The sequence below is a fragment of the Oncorhynchus nerka genome, linkage group LG12, assembly GCF_034236695.1.
Source record: "Oncorhynchus nerka isolate Pitt River linkage group LG12, Oner_Uvic_2.0, whole genome shotgun sequence".
Taxonomy (NCBI): Eukaryota; Metazoa; Chordata; class Actinopteri; order Salmoniformes; family Salmonidae; genus Oncorhynchus; species Oncorhynchus nerka.
Genome location: NC_088407.1, coordinates 71,100,616 through 71,122,013, shown reverse-complemented (window position 1 = coordinate 71,122,013; position 21,398 = coordinate 71,100,616). Strand labels below are relative to the sequence as shown.

At 40.1% G+C, this 21,398-nt stretch overlaps 1 protein-coding gene across 1 annotated transcript in view; it reads right to left on the bottom strand.

The window, feature by feature from the left end:
- Positions 1-21,370, bottom strand: part of LOC115138684 (EH domain-containing protein 4-like) — a 48,318-nt gene extending 26,948 nt beyond the window's left edge. The window contains exons 1-3 of the mRNA XM_029675801.2: positions 20,596-21,370; positions 13,520-13,696; positions 4,321-4,418 (exon numbers count right to left, since the gene is read on the bottom strand). Of these exons, the coding sequence (XP_029531661.1) occupies positions 4,321-4,418; positions 13,520-13,696; positions 20,596-20,825 (505 nt within the window). The 5' untranslated portion in view covers positions 20,826-21,370. The remainder of the gene's footprint in view (positions 1-4,320; positions 4,419-13,519; positions 13,697-20,595) is intronic.
- Between the last annotated feature and the right edge of the window lie 28 nt (positions 21,371-21,398).

Below are 21,398 nucleotides of genomic sequence, written 5' to 3'. Positions count from 1 at the left end.
GATCAGCTTCTTTGTCTTGCTGACGTTGAGGGAGAGGTTTTTATTCAGGCACCACATTGCCAGGTCTCTGACCCTCCTCCCTATAGGCTGTCTCATCGCCGTCAGTGATCAGGCCTACCACCGCCGTGTCGTCTGCAAACTGAATGATGGTGTTGGAGTAGTGAGCGGCCATACAGTTGTGAGTGAACAGGGAGTACAGGAGAGGACTGAGCACGCACCCCTGAGGGGCCACCGAGTTGAGGATCAGCATGGATGTGTCATTGCCTACACTCACCACCTGGGGGCGGCCCGTAAGGAATTCCAGGATCCAGTTGCAGAGGGAGGTGTTCAGTCCCAGGGTCCATAGCTTCGTGATGAGCTTTGAGGGCGCTATGGTGTTGAACACTGAGCTGTAGTCAATGAACAGCATTCTCACATAGGTGTCTCTCTTGTCCAGGTGGGAAAGAGAAAATTGCATTATCTGTGGATCTGTTGGGGCGGTATGTGAATTGGAGTGGGTCCAAGTTGTCTGAGATGATATTGACACACCCTGATCAGTTTCACCAGTCTTTGTGATTATTTCCACCCCTCTCCAGGTGTCGCCCAGCTTACCCATTATCCCCTGTGCATTTATACCTATGTTCTCTGCTCCTGCTTTTCACAGTCACTCTTTTTCTCGCCATCCTGGGTTTGACCCTTGCCTGTCCAGACCCTCTGAGCCCGCCTGCCTGACCACTCTGCCTGACCCTGACCTTGAGCCTGCCTGCCGACCTGTACCTTTGCTCAACCTCTGGATTGTTGACTTCTGTCTACTCTGACCCTGCCTGCCATCCGGTACCGTTGCCCCACCTCTGGTTTACTGACCTCTGCCTGCCTTGACCTGTCTTTTGCCTGCCCCTGTTGGAATATTAAACCATTGTCAACTCGACGTGTCTGCATCTGGGTCTTACCTTGATTCCTGATAGATGTGAGCCATGACCAGCCTTTCAAAGCATTTCATGGCTAAATATGCAAGTGCTAGAGGGTGATAGTCATTTAGACAGATTACCTAGGCATTCAAGGGCACAGGGACTATAGTGATCTGCATGAAACATGTAGGTATTACAGACTGGGTCGGGGAGAGATTGAAAGAGTCAGTGAAGACACTTACCAGCTGGTCAGCGAATGCTCTGAGTATACGTCCTGGTAATCTACGGCCTTGTGAATGTTAACCTGTTTAAAGGTCCTACTCACATCGGCTACGAAGCGCGTGATCACACAGTCATTCGGAACAGCTGGTGCTCTCATGCATGGTTCAGTGTTGCTTGCCTCGAAGCGAGTATAGAAGGTATTTAGCTCATCTGGTAGGCTTGCATCGCTGGGAAGCTCGCTTCTGGGTTTCCCTTTGTAATCCGTGATCATTTGCAAGACCTGCCACATCTGATAAACAGTTTTGTTATATTTCCGTCTTCTGTGACGTATATAAAGTGCACATTTGGGAGGCAAACTCAAAAGTGTATACATTTCAACTCTACATCTGACATGGTACAGGTATTTTTTTACACCCATAACCATGTGTGTGAGGTGTATACTTTTGTTTCAAAGTAGATTTGTTTAACGCTACCAAGACTCACTTTGTGCGACCCTGAATTATCCCACTGCAGTCAAAGGTTAATGAAGCCCGTGACTGATGTGGTAAACTCCTCCTCAATGCGATTGGATGAATCCCGTAACATAGTCCAGTCTGTGCTAGCGAAACAGTCCTGTAGCTTGCCATTCACTTCAACGGACCACTTTAGTGTTGAGCGCGACACTGGTACTTCCTGTTTGAGCTTTTCAGCTTGTAAGAAAGAATCATGAGGATAGAGTTAATATCAAGGCACAAGGCGAGACCCAAATGCATGTTTATTAATCCAAAGGGGTAGGCAAGAGAATGGTCATGGACAGGCAAAAAGGTCAAAACCAGATCAGAGTCCAGGAGGTACAGAGTGGCAGACAGGCTCGTGGTCAAGGCAGGCAGAATGGTTAGGCAGGCGGGTACAAAGTCCAGAAACAGGCAAAAAAGGTCAAAACTGGCAGGACTAGAAAAAGGATAATGCAAAAAGCAGGAGAACGGGAAAAACGCTGGTTAACTTGGAAACATATAAGACGAACTGGCACAGAGACAGGAAAAACAGGGATAAATACACTGGAGAAAATAAGCGACACCTGGAGGGGGTCTAGACAATAACAGGAACAGGTGAAACAGATCAAGGCGTGACAGTTATGGTCAGATTTGCCAAATAGAGGGCGAAGGAGAGAGTAGTATGCATCTCTGTGTGTGGAGTAAAGGTGATTTTTCGCCTCTAGTTACACAGGTGAAATTAGGTAAGACGGATTTCAGTTTTTCTGCATTAAAATCACCGGCCACTAGGAGCGCCTCCTCTGGATGAGCATTTTCTTGTTTGCTTATGGCCCTATACAGCTCGTTGAGTGCGGTCTTAGTGCCAGCATAGGTTTGTGGTGATAAATAGAAAAACATAGATGGAAACTCTCTTGGTAAATAGTATGGTCTACAGCTCGTCCAATTTGGTCTCCAGTGATTGTACACTCGCCAATAGAACGGAGGGTAGAGGTGGTTTATGTACTCGCCAACGTATAGTAGCTGTGTCAGGGTGCCCGCACGTCGGCCTCTCTTAGGGCCTGGTCCGGGGTGAGCAGTATGTCCTGCACCCCTGACTCGTTGAAGTAGAAATCTTCATCTAAATCGAGGTTGGTGATCACTGTTCTGATTTCTATACGTTTTCTTTTCAGTCATAGGAAACGACGGTGGAAACATTGCTTTGTCTGAAACGTTGTTCCCCCTGCTGCTATTGGACCAGGTCTATCTTGGAAAAGAGATATTATCTAAATTAGAAAGAACCTGTATAAATAAAGGTAAAAAATATATATATATTACGTCCAAAAAAGTTAAGATCGTCGCAAAATAAAAACACTAAAATTAGTCAGGAGCCTGTAAAATGGCAACTATCCATTCCAGCTCTATTTTCATAATCACAGACAATGACAGGGGTTACAAGGCTATAAAGAATGCAAGCAGCCAGACTGGGCCAAGTCATTTAGCTAGGAGGAGCTCTGAGAGAGAGGAGAGTGTGGGAACAGTCAATGCTGTAATGACGTGAGAGACGTGAGAGACAGCGGACATCGGTATAGTAGCCTGAAGGACACTCATGAAACAAACTTCCTCTGCATGACTAATTTGAATCATTGGAACTTGGAAAGATATCAACACCCGTTTTGATTTTGATGACAACTACTCTGAGTTCATCAAGTCCAGTGGTCATGAATTATATCACTTGGCCATGACGTTATTGATCATATTAAAGGCCTACTCTGTGTAAAAATGTATAATATAACTCAACATGAAAACTACTGATGTCATGATGCTATGAACCATTAAAATCATGTTGAAATGGCTGCAACCTCAGCTGTACACAGAGAGAAAAGCAGGAACAGATGTAGAAGAATGCCCATCTCTCCATGGTATGCGTCCCAAAACACTTCTGTAATTGCACCCAATGTTTCTGTCTTATAAGTATCGTTTTTCTTTACAGCTTTTCATATCAGAAACCCTGTGGTTTTTCAAAAAGAGGAAAAGAAAGTGAGAACAGGGCAGCACATGATTACCCTAATATCTAAAATAGGGTTGAGGTTACCATCAGTTTCTCAACATGGAGGAAACTTGAGTGGGGCTGCTAACAAGGCCTACGGTATGACTTCATATCTCAGGGTTTCCAGTGGAGGCTTAGAAAGCCATTGTTGGATTTCAATTCGGGAGAAAACATAGCTAGAGCCCTGGAGGTGTTGCATCATGCTGTACCATTGGTGCTTCATGGTGATGATATTATTCAATGTAATATTTGTACAATTATGACACACAGCTGGCTTACAGTGACATCCTGTACATATTGAGAGCATGAACATGCTGCTTATCTATCTGGTGAATTACACAAAACACTTAATAAAGCTCTCCAACCCATGCTCTGACACTTGAAACACACTTGATAGCTACCCATTTGCCCTTACTGCACTGTAGAATACAAAAATGCCAGTATGTGAAAAATGTGCATCTGTAAAATGTATATAAACAAGGATAGACTTGATACATGATCCACCACAAACAAAATGACTATTCTTTCTTAAAGAAAAGTACCACCATAGCTCTCCAAGTTGGGTAGTTTGATGATTTATAGTTTTAAAAGGGTGGTTGATGTTAATAAAAGCAACATTGAGTGGCTGAAGTCTACATCTTAAAGTGTTTTGGCAGTGTAGTCCATCCTCCTGTATCAATGTCACATCTCAGCTTGATAGCTAGCTACTGACCTCGACTAACGCGTTGCTTCTCTCCAGACAGGATTCCTGGTGTGTCAATTATACTAATGCCCTGGAGGACCTGGTTAGGCATCTGGGAGCAGATTAACCTACAAGAATACAGGAGCAAAGAAAATAACAGAGTAGCATTAGTATTAAAAATACAATAGAGAAGAAAACACAACACTCGTAATAGACACGAAGGCCAGCTACAGAAAACACCCCGATTTTAACTTATGTTGTCCCAAAAAATATTGAGACGTTTTCTTTTCTACCCCATCCATTGCTTTTTCTACATTTGGTATGTTTTTGATTTGGAGAAACAGTGATGAGTATTCAACCATTCAATCAGATCTGATGAAAATATAGTGTTAATGATAGCTGTATATCTGTCTGGTTGGCAGCAAGGCCCATACCTGTCTGAATGTCTATTGTTTTTGGCAGGAAGGATTTAGAATGTAGTATATAATGTCATGTCTTTGGCTATGCCGGATTAAGTGATATGACATGCTATGCTATAAAATCATTTCTGATTGAGCTAATCATGTAAACGTGATTAACAAGAGAGTCAGTGCACCGCGAAATAATATTTATAGAGCTGTTATCTTCCGAATAAACTCTTAAAGACCTAGTAATATTTTACATCAATAGCAGTCAATATTAACCGTCATCTTAATTCAGTTGTAAATTTGTAAATTCTTGGTTATCTGCACGAACCCTGGCTCACAAGTTGAATCAGCAATACAAAATTGGGTTTAATTATTTATTTACTAAATACCTAAGTAATTACACAGAATTAGACATACACATAATTAAATCATAACTTGATTACAAATTACGTCATAAAGGAAAACATCCCTAGCGGGCGGAACAGATATGACAGCTTGTTACACAAAAGAAAAGGGCTGGGTTTGAGTGAAAGAGCGGGAAGACTGAGGAACAAAGGGCGAAGCAATGCTATCGTAAATACAGTATCTTATGCATTCTAAATTACCGCCCATTTGGAAAAGGAAAATGCAATAAATATTTACTCTGAGCTGCGCTTCGGTAGGTTGGTGGTAGATGGAAGGCCGTGTTGCCAAACCGAGTCCTTTGTCCTTTGAAAAATGTCTCTGGTGGTCAATTGGATACGTTGTAGTAACGTCGTTGTGTGATAGACGGGATACTCTGTCTGTTCCTTCCTAACCCTCGTTTGCATCTGCTGTTGCTAACTCAACGGCTAGGAGGTATCACTTCTGTAGTGAATAAGAGTTCAAAGTTCATACCATTCGCAACCAAAGCTCACGCTGATGTTGGCTTCATTCTGAACCATTCTGACATCGAACCATCGTCCATACATCCTCGGAACAGGAGGTTATATTTTTGTCAAGGCTTTATATAGGAAAGGAGAGGAGGGCGTGTTTGAAAAGTTTTATAGCCCATGTCCCTTCACAGGGGCGGGCCACTGATTGAGCAGAGCCCTACCTTATGAAAACCCAAATCTTACATTTTAGAAGCTAAAATCACATTTCATCCCATCACGAATAATTTCATATTCAAACATTTAAAAATTGAACAACAATTCCATGTGAATCCGATAACTCTGATGTGTAGACTTTCCACTGTAGAGTTTATGTCATCTTATCATTGATGAGAATGTCTCAGATGACAACCGAACGGACATCATATTCATTAAGAACCACCGCATATGCTCAATATGCTCAGTCGGATTACCAGAATATAGTTCATTTCCCCCCACCTTCTGATGTTCCCAGAATCTCTATGTTAACCAAGGGTTTTGCAAATGTAACATCAGTAGGGTAGAGAGAGGAAAAACGGGGGGGAAGAGGTATTTATGACTGTCATAGACCTACCCGCAGGCCAATGTCATGACAGTAGTATGCAGCCATGTACAGTACCAGCCAAAAGTTTGGACACATCTATTCATTCAAGTTAAAAACATGAAAAAAAAAACTATTTTCAACATTGTAGAATAATAGTGAAAACATCAAAACTATGAAATAACACATATGGAATCATGTAGTAACCAAAAAAGTGTTAAACAAATCAAAAAATATGTTATATTTCAGATTCTTCAAAGTAGCCACCCTTTGCCTTGATGACAGCTTTGCACACTCTTGGCATGCTCTCAACTAGAGGTCGACCGATTATGATTTTTCAACGCCGATACCGATTATTGGAGGACCAAAAAAGCAGATACCGATTAAATCGGACGGTTTTTTAAATTTATTTTGTAATAATGACAATTACAAAAATACTGAATGAACACTTATTTTAACTTAATATAATACATCAATAAAATAAATTTAGCCTCAAATAAATAATGAAACATGTTCAATTTGGTTTAAATAATGCAAAAAAAAAGTGTTGGAGAAGAAAGTAAAAGTGCAATATGTGCCATGTAAGAAAGCTAACATTTAAGTTCCTTGCTCAGAACATGAGAACATATGGAAGCTGGTGGTTCCTTTTAACATGAGACTTCAATATTCCCAGGTAAGAAGTTTTAGGTTGTAGTTATTATAGGAATTATAGGACCATTTCTCTCTATACGATTTGTATTACATATACCTTTGACTATTGGATGTTCTTATAGGCACTTTAGTATTGCCAGTGTAACAGTATAGCTTCCATCCCTCTCCTCGCCGCTACCTGGGCTCGAACCAGGAACACATCGACAACAGCCACTCTCGAAGCAGCGTTACCCATGCAGAGCAAGGGGAACAACTACTCCAAGTCTCAGAGCGAGTGACGTTTGAAACGCTATTAGCGAGCACCCCGCTAACTAGCTAGTCATTTCACATCGGTTACACCAGCCTAATCTTGGGAGTTGATAGGCTTGCAGTCATAAACAGCGCAATGCCTGAAGCATTGCGAAGAGCTGCTGGCAAAACGCACGAAAGTGCTGTTTGAATGAATGCTTACGAGCCTGCTGGTGCCTACCATCGCTCAGTCAGACTCCTCGATCAAATCATAGGCTTAATTATAACATAATAACACACAGAAATACGAGCATTAGGTCATTAATATGGTCAAATCTGGAAACTATAATTTCGAAAAAACAAAACGTTTATTCTTTCAGTGAAATACGGAACCGTTACGTATTTTATCTAACGGATGGCATCCCTAAGTCTAAATATTGCTGTCACATTGCACAACCTTCAATGTTATGTCATAATTACGTAAAATTCTGGCAAATTAGTTCGCAATGAGCCAGGCGGCTCAAACTGTTGCATATACCCTGACTCTGTGTGCAATGAACACAAGAGAAGTGACACAATTTCACCTGGTTAATATTGCCTGCTAACCTTTCGTTTAGCTAAATATGCAGGTTTAAAAATATATACTTCTGTGTATTGATTTTAAGAAAGGCATTGATGTTTATGGTTAGGTACACGTTGGAGCAACGACAGACCTTTTTCGCGAATGCACACTGCATCGATTATATGCAACGCAGGACACGCTAGATAAACTAAGTAATATCATTAACCATGTGTAGTTATAACTACTGACTAGTCCAACGCTCTAACCACTAGGCTACCCTGACGCAGGACACGTTAGATAAACTAGTAATATCATCAACCATGTGTAGTTAACTAGTGATTATGATTGATTGATTGTTTTTTATAAGATAAGTTTAATGCTAGCTAGCAACTTACCTTGGCTTCTTACTGCATTCGCGTAACAGGCAGGCTTCTCGTGAGGCAGGTGGTTAGAGCGTTGGACTAGTTAACCGTAAGGTTGCAAGATTGAATCCCTGAGCTGACAAGGTAAAAATCTGTCGTTCTGCCCCTAAACAAGGCAGTTAACCCACTGTTCCTAGGCCATCATTGAAAATAAGAATGTGTTCTTAACTGACTTGCCTCGTTACATAAAGTTTTAAAATAAAAAATAAAAAATCTTCAAAATTGGCATCCAAAAATACTGATTTCCGATTGTTATGAAAACTTGAAATCGGCCCTAATTAATCGCCCATTCCGATTAATCGGTCGACCTCTACTCAACCAGCTTCATGAGGAATGCGTTTCAATGAACAGGTGTGCCTTGTTAAAAGTTCATTTGTGGATGCGTTTGAGACAATCAGTTGTGTTGTGACAGGGTAGGGGTGGTATACAGAAGATAGCCCTATTTGGTAAAATACCAAGTCCATATTATGGCAAACAAAAACAGCTCAAATAAGCAAAGAGAAACGACAGTGCATCATTATCTTGAGACATGAAGGTCAGTCAATCCGGAACATTTCAAGGACTTTGACAGTTTCTTCAAGTGCAGTCGCAAAAACCAAAGAAACCACTACTAAAGGACAACAATAATAAGAAGAGACTTGCTTGGGCCAAGAAACACGAGCAATGGACATTAAACTGGTGTAAATATGTCCTTTGGTCTGATGTGTCCAAATTTGAGATTTCTGGTTCCCACCAACGTGTCTTTGTGAGATGCAGAGTAGGTGAACGGATGATCTCTGCATGTGTGGTTCCCACTGTGAAGCATGGAGGAGGAGGTGTGATGGTGTGGGGGTGCTTTGCTGGTGACACTGTCTGTGAGTTATTAGAATTCAAGGCACACTTAACTTCTTGGTGACAGCGGGGCACTATTGAGTAGCTTGGATGAATAAGGTGCCCAGAGTAAATTTCCTGTTACTCTGTCACAGATGCTAATATATGCATATTATTAGTAGTATTGGTGTCACGCCCTGACCTTAGTATTCTTTATTTTCTTTATTATTTTGGTTAGGTCAGGGTGTGACATGGGCGATGTATGTGTTTTTGTCCCTGTCTAGGGATTTTGTATGTCTATGGGTGTTTACCAGTCTAGGTGTTATGTATGTCTATGGTTGCCTAGATTGGTTCTCAATTAGAGGCAGTTGTTTATCGTTGTCTCTGATTGAGAACCATATTTAGGCAGCCATATTCCTTGGGTATTTCGTGGGTTATTGTCTATGGTTAGTTGCCTGTGTCTGCACTTGTTTATATATAGTGTCACGTTCGTTTTGTTGTTTTGTATAGTTTGTTTAGTGTTTCTTCATTAATAAATAGAATAATATATTCACATCACGCTGCGCCTTGGTCTTCTCCATTCAACGAACGTGACAATTGGATAAAAAACACTCTGAAGTTTCTAAAACTGTTTGAATGATGTCTGTGAGTATAACAGAACTCATATGGCAGGTGAAAACCTGAGACAAATCTGAGGTTTGTAGTTTCATTTAAGTGATTGCCTATCCAATATGCTGTGTCTATGGGGCCAGATTGCACTTCCCAAGGCTTCCAGCAGATGTCAACAGTCTTTAGAAAGTTGTTTGAGGCTTCTATTGTGGAAGGTGGTTGAATAAAAGCTGTTTCAACCAGTGGATTAGGCTGAGGTCAATCAGTTGTTTACTGAGCGGTCACGCCGTGCCTTCTTCTTCTTCTGTAATGAATACGCTATTGTCCGGTTGGAATATTATTGAAGATTTATTATAAAAAGACCATAAGGATTGATTGTAAACATTGTTTGACATGTTTCTACAAACTGTAATGGAACTCTTTTGACTTTTCGTCTGGATTTTGCGCTCGCGCATTGTGCCTTTGGAATAGTGAACTAAACACGCTAACAAAACGGAGGTATTTGGACATAAATATGGACGTAATCGAACAAAACAAACATTCCTTGTGGAAGTGGGAGTCCTGGGTGTGCATTCCGACGAAGATCAGCAAAGGTAAGTGAAGATTTATAATGCTATTTATGACTTTTGTTGACTCCACAAATTGGCAGGTAACTGTATAGCTTGCTTTTGTGGCTGAACGCTGTTCTCAGATTATTGAATATTGTGCTTTTGCAGTAAAGCTTTTTTGAAATCTGACACAAGGGTTGCATTAAGAACAAGTTTATCTTTAATTCTATGTAAAACATGTATCTTTCATCAATGTTTATGATGAATATTTCTGTTATTTGATGTGGCTCTGCAATTTCTCCGGATGTTTTGGAGGCATTTCTGAACATGGCACCAATGTAAACTGAGGTTTTTGGATATAAATATGAACTTGATCGAACAAAACATACATGTATTGTGTAACATTGAGTCCTGGGAGTGTCATCTGATGAAGATCGTCAAAGGTTAGTGATGAATTTGATCTATATTTCTGCTTTTTGTGGCACCTCTCTTTGGTTGGAAAATGGCTGAATGCTTTCTGTGACTAGTTGCTGACCTAACATAATGATATGTTCTGCTTTCGCTGAAAAGCCTTTTTGAAATCGGACACTGTGGTTGGATTAACTTCTTGGATATAGGGGGCGCTATTTTAATTTTTGAATGAAAAACGTTCCCGTTTTAAACAAGATATTTTGTCACGAAAAGATGCTCGACTATGCATATAATTGACAGCTTTGGAAAGAAAACACTCTGCCGTTTCCAAAACTGCAAAGATATTGTCTGTGAGTGCCACAGAACTGATGTTACAGAAAAAACCCAGATAAAAATCCAATCAGGAAGTGCCGCATTTTTTGAAACCGCCTCATGCCAATGACTCCTTATATGGCTGTGAATGGGCCAAGAATGAGCTTAGGCTTTCTGTCGCTTCCCCAAGGTGTCGACAGCATTCTGACGTATTTGTAGGCATATCATTGGAAGATTGACCATAAGAGACTACATCTGGTCGCTTGGTGGTCGCAATTATTGCGTAATCTCCAGCTGCAGTATTTTTCCGTTTGCTTCTGATGAGAAGCCAACTGCCACCACTGATAGATTATCGAATAGATATGTGAAAAACACCTTGAAGATTGATTCTAAACAACGTTTGCCATGTTTCTGTCGATATTATGGAGCTAATTTGGAAAAAAGTTTGGCGTTGTTAAGTGACTGCATTTCCCGGTCTTTTTCTTAGCCAAACGTGATGAACAAAACGGAGCTATTTCGTCTACACAAATAATCTTTTTGGAAAAAATTAACATTTGCTATCTAACTAAGAGTCTCGTCATTGAAAACATCCGAAGTTCTTCAAAGGTAAATTATTTTATTTGAATGCTTTTCTTGTTTTTGTGAAAATGTTGCCTGCTGAATGCTAGGCTTAATGCTATGCTAGGCTATCAATACTCTTACACAAATGCTTGTGTAGCTTTGGTTGAAAAGCATATTTTGAAAATCTGAGATGACAGTGTTGTTAACAAAAGGCTAAGCTTGTGTTTGAATATATTTATTTCATTTCATTTGCGATTTTCATGAATAGGAAACGTTGCGTTATGGTAATGAGCTTGAGGCTATGATTACGCTCCCGGATACGGGATTGCTCGTCGCTAGAGGTTAACGAGAAGCGTATCTTTAAAATGGTTTAAAATACTTGTATGGTTGAGGAATTTTAATTATGAGATTTCTGTTGTTTTGAATTTGGCGCCCTGCAATTTCACTGGCTGTTGGCGAGGTGGGATGCTAGCGTCCCGAACGATCCTAGAGAGGTTAACCAGCATGGCTACCACAGCATTCTGCAGCGATACGCCATCCTATCTGGTTTGCACTTAGTGGGACTATCATTTGCTTTTCAACAGGAAAATGACTCAACACACGTTCAGGCTGTGTAAGTGCTATTTGACCAATAATTAAAGTGAAGCAGTGCTGTATCAGATGACCTGGCCTCCACAATCACCTGACGTCAACCCAATTGAGAAGGTTTGGGATGAGTTGGACCGCAGAGTGATGGAAAAGCAGCCAACAAGTGCTCAGATTATGTGGGAACTCCTTTAATACTGTTGGAAAAGCATTTTGGGTGAAGCTGGTTGAGAGAATGCCAAGAGTGTGCAAAGCTGTCATCAAGGCAAAGGGGTACGCTACTTTGAAGAATCTCAAAAAATATATATTTTTTGATTTGTTTAACACTTTTTTGGTTACTACATGATTCCATATGTGTTATTTCATAGTTTTGATGTCTTCACTATTATTCTACAATGTAGAAAATAGTAAAAATAAAGAAAAATCCTTGGATGAGTAGGTGTGTCCAAACTTGTGACTGGTACTGTACGTGGTGTGGCTCCAACTTAAAGGCAATGGGGGGGGGGGGCATACTCCAAGTGATATCTTGTGTGACGCACATTAACGTGCCTGGGAAACAATGAGCTTTGTCGGAGGTTCTCTGGAAAGGAGGAGACGTCCACTGTTCTGTCAGGAATGTCTTTGACCTTAACTTGGGCAACGGTCATAGAAGTACTTACCCATTTCCCTGGATTATAAATATCTGGAAAAAGGAAACATGCTTCGGCCAAGTGTTGTTTGGCTAAAATTATATCTACGAGAGACTCTTGACTGAGCCCACAACAGACAGCGAAGCCAACAACAGACAGCCAAGCCAACAACAGATAGTGTGCACTACAACTAACGAAAGGTGACAAAGTCACTGCTTCCTCCTAACTGTTTGTGGAAGAAAATGACAGCTATGTCAAACGCTGGGCTGACAGGAAGCAATGGGACAAAACTACCAAAACTATCCCTAACCTCCCTAAGTTAAAAAAAATCATGATTACATAAACCAACTGGATCTGCTTTGTAAATCACTCTCGGGAACATAGGGGACAAATCAACAAACCTGTTAAAACACAAACGTGCACAAACGTGTTATTTTGCACTGCATGCAGGAATGCATGCTTGGATGAATGTCCTCAACAAAACAATCCCTACAATGTGAAACAAAAATGTAATTTCAAATATGTGTTCTCACTTCACAAGAATAATTACTTATTACAGCTGTTATAATGAACAGGGCCCCCGTGTCACTAATATCATATTTATTAGGACAAAGTGAGAGAGGGAGGTAAATGTAGGTAAGATAAACGATAATATGAACCCATAATACATGACAGGGGCAGTGGGAGGTGGTGTCTTGTTGTAATCAATCAATATTCATATCTAAGAAAATGTCTTAACCTTGAGTTATCAGCTGAACAATTCATCATATCTCTGCTAAAGCCTTTACCAAGGCTCAGATGCCTTTTTATGTCATGGAAAATTCCACATGTCACAGCAATTTAAAAAAAATGACACCACCATGTGGGTAACCCTTGATATTGAGAAGATCTTACACCCACAGAGATCCTTTAAATTGTGTAATGTGATTTTATGCTTATACCTGTGTAGTAATACTGCAATTACTATGGTTACAATATTGTTGTTACATAATGTAGTAACAGCTTTGTAAGAGCAACTTCATGTAAAGTGTTACCAGTAATAAACAAAAATTGTCCACTTTACCTGTTGAGGAAAGCGTTTCCAAAAGCGTTGAGTTTACGGAAGGGTTTCTTGGGGTCGACCACCAGAGCGTTACCAGGGACAATCCCCTCGTTCTCCCCGTACATGACAGCGATGAAGCCATCCGTTGTGGGCTCTGGGCCAATCCGCATGCCTGGGAAGTCCTGCTCCAGCAGGTACCTGGAACAGAACAGAGTAAGAGTTTTGTGATACAATACCTTTATTGCACATTACGGCAATACATCCAGACACCAAATACGCCATATCAATACATCAACACATCCAGATACATCATATCAATACATCCAGACACCAGATACACCATATCAATACATCCGGACACCAGATACACCATATCAATAGTAGAGGTCGACCGATGATGATTTTTCAACGCCGATACCGATTATTGGAGGACCATATATATATATATATATATATATTTGTAATAATGACAATTAGAACAATACTGAATGAACACTTATTTTAACACATAAATAAAAATCTATTTAGTCTCAAATAAATAATAAAACATGTTCAATTTGGTTTAAATAATGCAAAAACACAGTGTTGGAGAAGAAAGTAAAAGTTCAATATGTGCCATGTAAAAAAGTTCCTTGTTCAGAACATGAGAACATATGGAAGCTGGTCGTTCCTTTTAACATTAGTCTTCAATATTCCCAGTTAACCAGTTGAAGCTATGGGGGCGCTATTTCATTATTGGATAAAAAAAACATTCCCGTTTTAAGTGCAATATTTTGTCACGAAAAGATGCTCGACTATGCATATAATTGGCAGCTTTGGAAAGAAAACACTCTGACGTTTTCAAAACTGCAAAGATATTTTCTGTGAGTGCCACAGAACTCATGCTACAGGCAAAACCAAAATGAAACCTCAAACAGGAAATGAGCAGAATTTTTGAGGCTCTGTTTTACTATCGTCTCCTTATATGGCTGTGAATGTGCCGTGAATGAGCTTATGCTCTCTGCCGTTCGTCCAAGATGTCTGCAGCATTGTGACGTATTTGTAGGCATATCATTGGAAGATTGGCCATAAGAGACTACATTTGCCAGGGGTCCGCCCGGTGTCCTTTGTCTAAGTTGGTGCGTAATTCTCAGCTGCAATCATTTTACCATGCGATTCAGAGGGAGAAGCACACTTCCAGGAACGATACATCATTGAAGAGATATGTAGAAAAACACCTTGAGGATTGATTCTAAACAACGTTTGTCATGTTTCAGTCGATATTATGGAGTTATTTTGGAAAAAGTTTGGCGTTTTTATAACTGAATTTTCGTTTTTTTTTGGTAGCCAAACATGACGCAGAAAACGGACCGATTTCTCCTGCACAAATAATCTTTCAGGAAAACTGAACATTTGCTATCTAACTGAGAGTCTCCTCATTGAAAACATCCGAAGTTCTTCAAAGGTAAATGATTTATTTGAATGTTTTTCTGGTTTTTGTGAAAATGTTGCCTGCTAATGCTAACGCTAAATGCTAATGCTAAATGCTAACGCTAAATGCTAGTTTTGCTATGGTTGAGAAGCATATTTTTGAAAATCTGAGATGACAGTGTTGTTAACAAAAGGCTAAGCTTGAGAGCTAGCATATTGATTTCATTTCATTTGCGATTTTCATGAATAGTTAACGTTGCGTTATGGTAATGAGCTTGAGGCTGTATTCACGATCCCGGATCCGGGATGGCTCGCCGCAAGAAGTTAAGAAGTTTTAGGTGGTAGTTATTTTAGGAATTATAGGACTATTTCTCTCTATACCATTTGTATTCAATATACCTTTTGACTATTGGATGTCCTTATAGGTCCTATAGTATTGCCAGCCTAATCTCAGGAGTTGATAGGCTTGAAGTCATAAACAGCGCTGTGAATCAAGCATTGCGAGGAGCTGCTGGCAACGCAGGAGAGTGCTGTTTGAATGAATGATTACGAGCCTGCTGCTGCCTACCACTGGTCAGTCAGACTGCTCTATCAAATATCAAATCATAGACTTAATTATAATATAATAAACACACAGAAATACGAGTCTTAGGTCATTAAATATGGTCAAATCCGGAAACTATCATTTCAAAAACAAAATGTTTATTCTTTCCATATTTTATCGAACGGGTGGCATCCATACGTCTAAATATTGCTGTTACATTGCACAACCTTTAGTGTTATGTCATAATTATATAAAATTCTGGCAAATAAATTACGGTCTTTGTTAGGAAGAAATCATCTTCACACAGTTCGCAACGAGCCAGGTGGCCCAAACTGCTGCATGTACTACCCTGACTCTGCTTGCACTGAACGCAAGAGAAGTGACACAATGTTAAGGTTGATTGTTTTTTATAAGATAAGTTTAATGCTAGCTAGCAACTTACCTTGGCAACTTGCTGCACTCGCATAATAGGTGGTCAGCCTGCCACACAGTCTCCTCGTGGAGTGCTATGTAATCGGCGTCCAAAAATGCCAATAACCGATTGTTATGAAAACTTGACATCGTCCCTAATTAATCGACCATGCCGATTAATCGGTCGACCTCTAATCAATACATCCGAACACTAGATACACCATATAAATACATCCGGACACCAGATACACCATATCAATACATCCAGACACACCATATCAATACATCCGGATACTAGATGTCGACCGATTAAATGGAATGGCCGATTAATCAGGGCCGATTTCAAGTTTTCATAACAATCGGAAATCTTCATTTTTGGACACTGATTTGGCCGTTTTTTTTTTTACACCTTTATTTAACTAGGCAAGTCAGTTAAGAAAACATTCTTATTTTCAATGACGGCCTAGGAACAGTGGGTTAACTGCCTGTTCAGGGGCAGAATGACAGATTTTTACCTTGTCAGCTCAGGGATTCAATCTTGCAACCTTACAGTTAACTAGTCCAACCACCTGCCTCTCATTGCACTCCACGAGGAGCCTGCCTGTTACGTGAATGCAGTAAGAAGCCAAGGTAAGTTGCTAGCTAGCATTAAACTTATCTTATAAAAAACAATCAATCAATCAATCATAATCACTAGTTAACTACACATGGTTGATGATATTACTAGTTTATCTAGCGTGTCCTGCGTCAGGGTAGCCTAGTGGTTAGAGCGGTGGACTAGCAACCGGAAGGTTGCAAGTTCAAATCCCCGAGCTGACAAGGTACAAATCTGTCGTTCTGCCCCTGAACAGGCAGTTAACCCACTGTACCTAGGCTGTCATTGAAAATAAGAATTTGTTCTTTAACTGACTTGCCTAGTTAAATAAAGGTGTAAAAAAAAAAAAACTGCCAAATCGGTGTCCAAAAATAAAGATTTCCGACTTGCCTAGTTAAATAAAGGTAAAATAATAATAAAAAATAATAATAATATTCAATGCAACGCAAGGGGGATGATTTAACAAAAGCGAATTTGCGAAAAAAGCACAATTATTGTACCTAACCATAACCGACGGTACCTAACCATAAACACCAATGCCTTTCTTAAAATCAATACACAGAAGTATATATTTTTTAAACCTGCATATTTAGCTAAAAGAAATCCAGGTTAGCAGGCAATATTAACCAGGTGAAATTGTGTCACTTCTCTTGCGTTCATTGTACGCAGAGTCAGGGTATATGCAACAGTTTGGGCAGCCTGGCTCATTGTGAAATAATTTGCCAGAATTTTACGTAATTATGATATAACATTGAAGGTGGTGCAATGTGACAGCAATATTTAGACTTATGGATGCCACCGGTTAGATAAAATACGGAACAGTTCCGTATTTCACTGAAATAATAAACGTTTTGTTTTCGAAATGATAAGTTTCCGGATTCGACCATATTAATGACCAAAGGCTCGTATTTCTGTGTGTTATTATGTTATAATTAAGTCTATAATTTGATATTTGATAGAGCAGTCTGACTGAGCGGTGGTATGCAGCAGCAGGCTCGTAAGCATTCATTCAAACAGCACTTTCCTGCGTTTTGCCAGCAACTCTTCCCTGTGCATCAAGCATTGCGCTGTTTATGACTTCAAGCCTATCAACTCCCGAGATTAGGCTGGTGTAAACGATGTGAAATGGCTAGCTAGTTAGCGGGGTGCGCGCTAATAGCGTTTCAATCGTCACTCGCTCTGAGACTTGGAGTGGTTGTTCCCCTTGCTCTGCATGGGTAAAGCTGCTTCGAGGGTGGCTGTTGCCGATGTGTTCCTGGTTCGAGCCCAGATAGGGGCGAGGAGAGGGACAGAAGCTATACTGTTACACTGGCAATACTAAAGTGCCTATAAGAACATCCAATAGTCAAAGGTATATGAAATGGTATAGAGAGAAATAGTCCTAAAAATACTATAACTACAACCTAAAACCTCTTACCTTGGAATATTGAAGGAACCACCAGCTTTCATACGTTCTCATGTTCTGAGCAAGGAACTTAAACGTTAGCTTTTTTACATGGCACATATTGCACTTTTCCTTTCTTCTCCAACACTTTGTTTTTGCATTATTTAAACCAATTGAAAACATGTTTCATTATTTATTCAAGGCTACATTTATTTTTATTGATGTGTTATATTAAGTTAAAATAAGTGTTCATTCAGTATTGATGTAATTGTCATTATTACAAATAAATAAACAAAAATCGTCCGATTAATCGGTATCGGCTTTTTTTTGGTGGGTCCTCCAATAATCGGCATCGCCGTTGAAAAATCATAATCGGTTGACCTCTACTAGATACACCATATCAATACATACGGACACTAGATACACCATATCAATACATCCGGACACTAGATACACTATATCAATACAACACGACACTTCAAATAATGTTTTACAATGGACCATAGGTCTTTGCATGATGGTTGATGTGAGGTAATAAAACAACAGCAATATCTATCACCTGGCTTCAACATGATTACAAAGCTCTCTTGCAGAACACACTATTAACTGAAACATCTGTACACACCAGGCCAGCGCCTACTAGTGCGAGGCCTCTGTATACATTCTATCATTTTGCATTTTTCAAGCTGAAAGACAAAAAAATACTTTCATATGAAAATAAATGTGAATACCACATATGAGTAATACCACATAATATGCTACTATGGGAGAGCTTGGCCATCTGCCTAACTGGATGGCACATGCTCACATTTTCAAGTGCCAACACTAGACCCTTTACAGGCTGGCAGAGTGCTTGATATGTGCCCCTCAAGACAAAAAAAAACAGCTACACATGTTGTTGAGTTCAGGCCATGCAATATGTCATCAGTCCTTCCTGTGAGAGGATGGCACTGTGTCAAAGGTCTTCAAACAGAGGAATGCCAGCTTGCAATGGCCACATCCACTCAGAGGAAAAGACATGTCTTTAGGATGACTATTAATGGCCTCAACTCCCTAGCCTTGTTTAGGTCCAAATCTGTGCTGTCAAACACGTCACATTCGGCATGACAATGACCATAGGAGTTGGCAAGACAGCACAAATAGATCTGGGATCAGGCTATGATCAACTCCCATGATTCATAATTAAATTCCTTAGAATTGGGTGGGATCCCTGTATGAAGTAACTCTGCAAGCTCTGCAAGAATCAAATCAGGTGTTGTGAATGAGCAATACAATTTAACAGTAAGTGACCATGTAGTCTACTTAAGATAAGAAATGTTTTCACTAACGTTGATCGTTTAATTTTTTAATTTAATTTAAAGGTCAACTTAATAATGGTCAAGTAAAAAAACATTTGTTTCAATTAAAACCATATTTATTTCTGTACACATGATCTGCAAGGTGAGATGTTACCCGTACAACAAAAAGGTGCATGTTGACCTAATTCTCAGTATTGTGTACATACTTTCAGCAGCTACCAGACTGGAGTACTGTAGCTTACCAAAGGCACCTTCCCTAAAGATAGTGAAGCTAGCTGCATGTCCTCTCTTGCTGCAGAACCTGCAGATCAACAAGTTATGAAAATGACGTAGTTTGCGCCTGTCCTGATGATTCAGAGAGAAAGATCTTAAAATGGCAATAAATTCAGAGCTTTTTAGACAGTTTTATCCATTCTGTAATGGTTCTATTCTTTCTTTCATATAATGGTTGGTTGTTCAGAGGCTCCAGGGGAGCACAAAAGGCCCAGGTCACCAGACATGTCTCATTGATATTTATGGTGGAAACTGGAAAGCAGTTGGTGGAAACTGGATAGTTAATATTACTCTGCTTCTATACTAAAGCAATAAGGCACAAGGGGTTAAGGTATATGGCCAATATACTACGGCTAAGAACATCCGTTAGCCGTGGTATATTGGCCATATACCACAAACCCCTGAGGTGCCTTATTGCTATTATAAACTGGTTATCAACGTAATTAGAGCAGTAAAAATACATGTTTTGTCATACCCGTGGTTATAAACTGGGTGGTTCGAGCCCTGAATGCTGATTGGCTGACAGCCGTGGTATTTGGTATATTACTTCTCTAATTACATTGATTACTAGTCTATAATAGCCATAAGGCACCTCGGGGGTTTGTGATATATGGCCAGTATACAGTTGCTAAGGGCTGTGTCCAGGCACTCCGTGTTGCGTTGTGCTTAAGAACAGCACTTCTCCGTGGTATATTGGCCATATACCACACCTCCTCTGGCCTTATTGCTTATATATACACCACACCACAGTTGTCAGCCAATCAGCATTCAGGGCTCGAACCACCCAGTTTATAATCGTGACATTAAAAAACATTCTATGTAGCAGGTGGTGTGGCATGTTGATGATGTTTCATGTTGTATTGAATTGGAATATGGAATATTGGTAAACTAGAAACAAGCTGTTTACAACCTTAACATAATGCTAACCCATTCCCAACACTAGACAGTTGTGTTTACATTAGGTTGCAGGGGGCAACAACCTGTTCCAACAGTGTTCCCCCCCATTTACATTTTGACAGCAATTAACCTCAATTTTGACAGCTCACAACTGTCAAAGTAGGCTTAGGGGTTATTCAACAACTCAATTATTTCTGACAGGCAGAGAGCCCTGTAGGTAAAATAAAGTTAACACAAACATGAAAATGCATAACTGTTGCTGATTTCTGGATGCACTAACGTTACCTTATGAACGTCGTCTTCCCCGTAGAATACTGTCCAACCAGTAGAACCATTGGCTTGCTTTGAAAATCCGCTGCCTCCAACGCAGGTGAGTGGAAATCATGGAAAAGATAGGTTTCTTCCAATGGAAATAATTTTTTTGAGTAAAGTTGTTGAAGACCCTCCGTCACAGTTTGGTACATCTCGCCGTCCTTGTTTCTGCCTCCTTGTTCCTTATTCACCCAACTGAACATGATGATGATGCTCCTCTTCTAAGTTCCCAAATCAAGAACTAACCTTTTACTTCCTGATTTTCCACAGCTTTCAAAGTTTGCGCAACGAGGCTACTTTGTATCCGAATATCTTACAAAAATGGGCACTGTTACTTTGAATCAAATATGTTCTTTGGCAACTGAAAAACGTGGCATCTAGAATCTACGGTTGTTTTCCCAACACTGCTTGATGGCTGCTCTCTACAGTAGCTCCTCTGTGCGGCGCAGTAGTTCACAGCATTGCAGTGGTTCGCGCCACAGTGGTGCCTGTGCGAAGATGAAGTATTATGTTAACAAGATATTCGGGTGACAGCTCTAACAATGGAAATACATGTCCTCAACGATGGAAGGCAGGCGAGATCAGAAGGGACCATTCTAGCCAATGAGAGTGCAGATAGGCTACGCGTGTGAACAACAGACACAACCAAGTTGTTTTTATCAAAGTTTCCGGAATGCCTCGTACATCAACTTATATCAGTAAATTTGTAACAGCCTACACATTATGAAACCTATATTCGATTAAATAAGCCTCACATAATTTTACACTCTCATTGA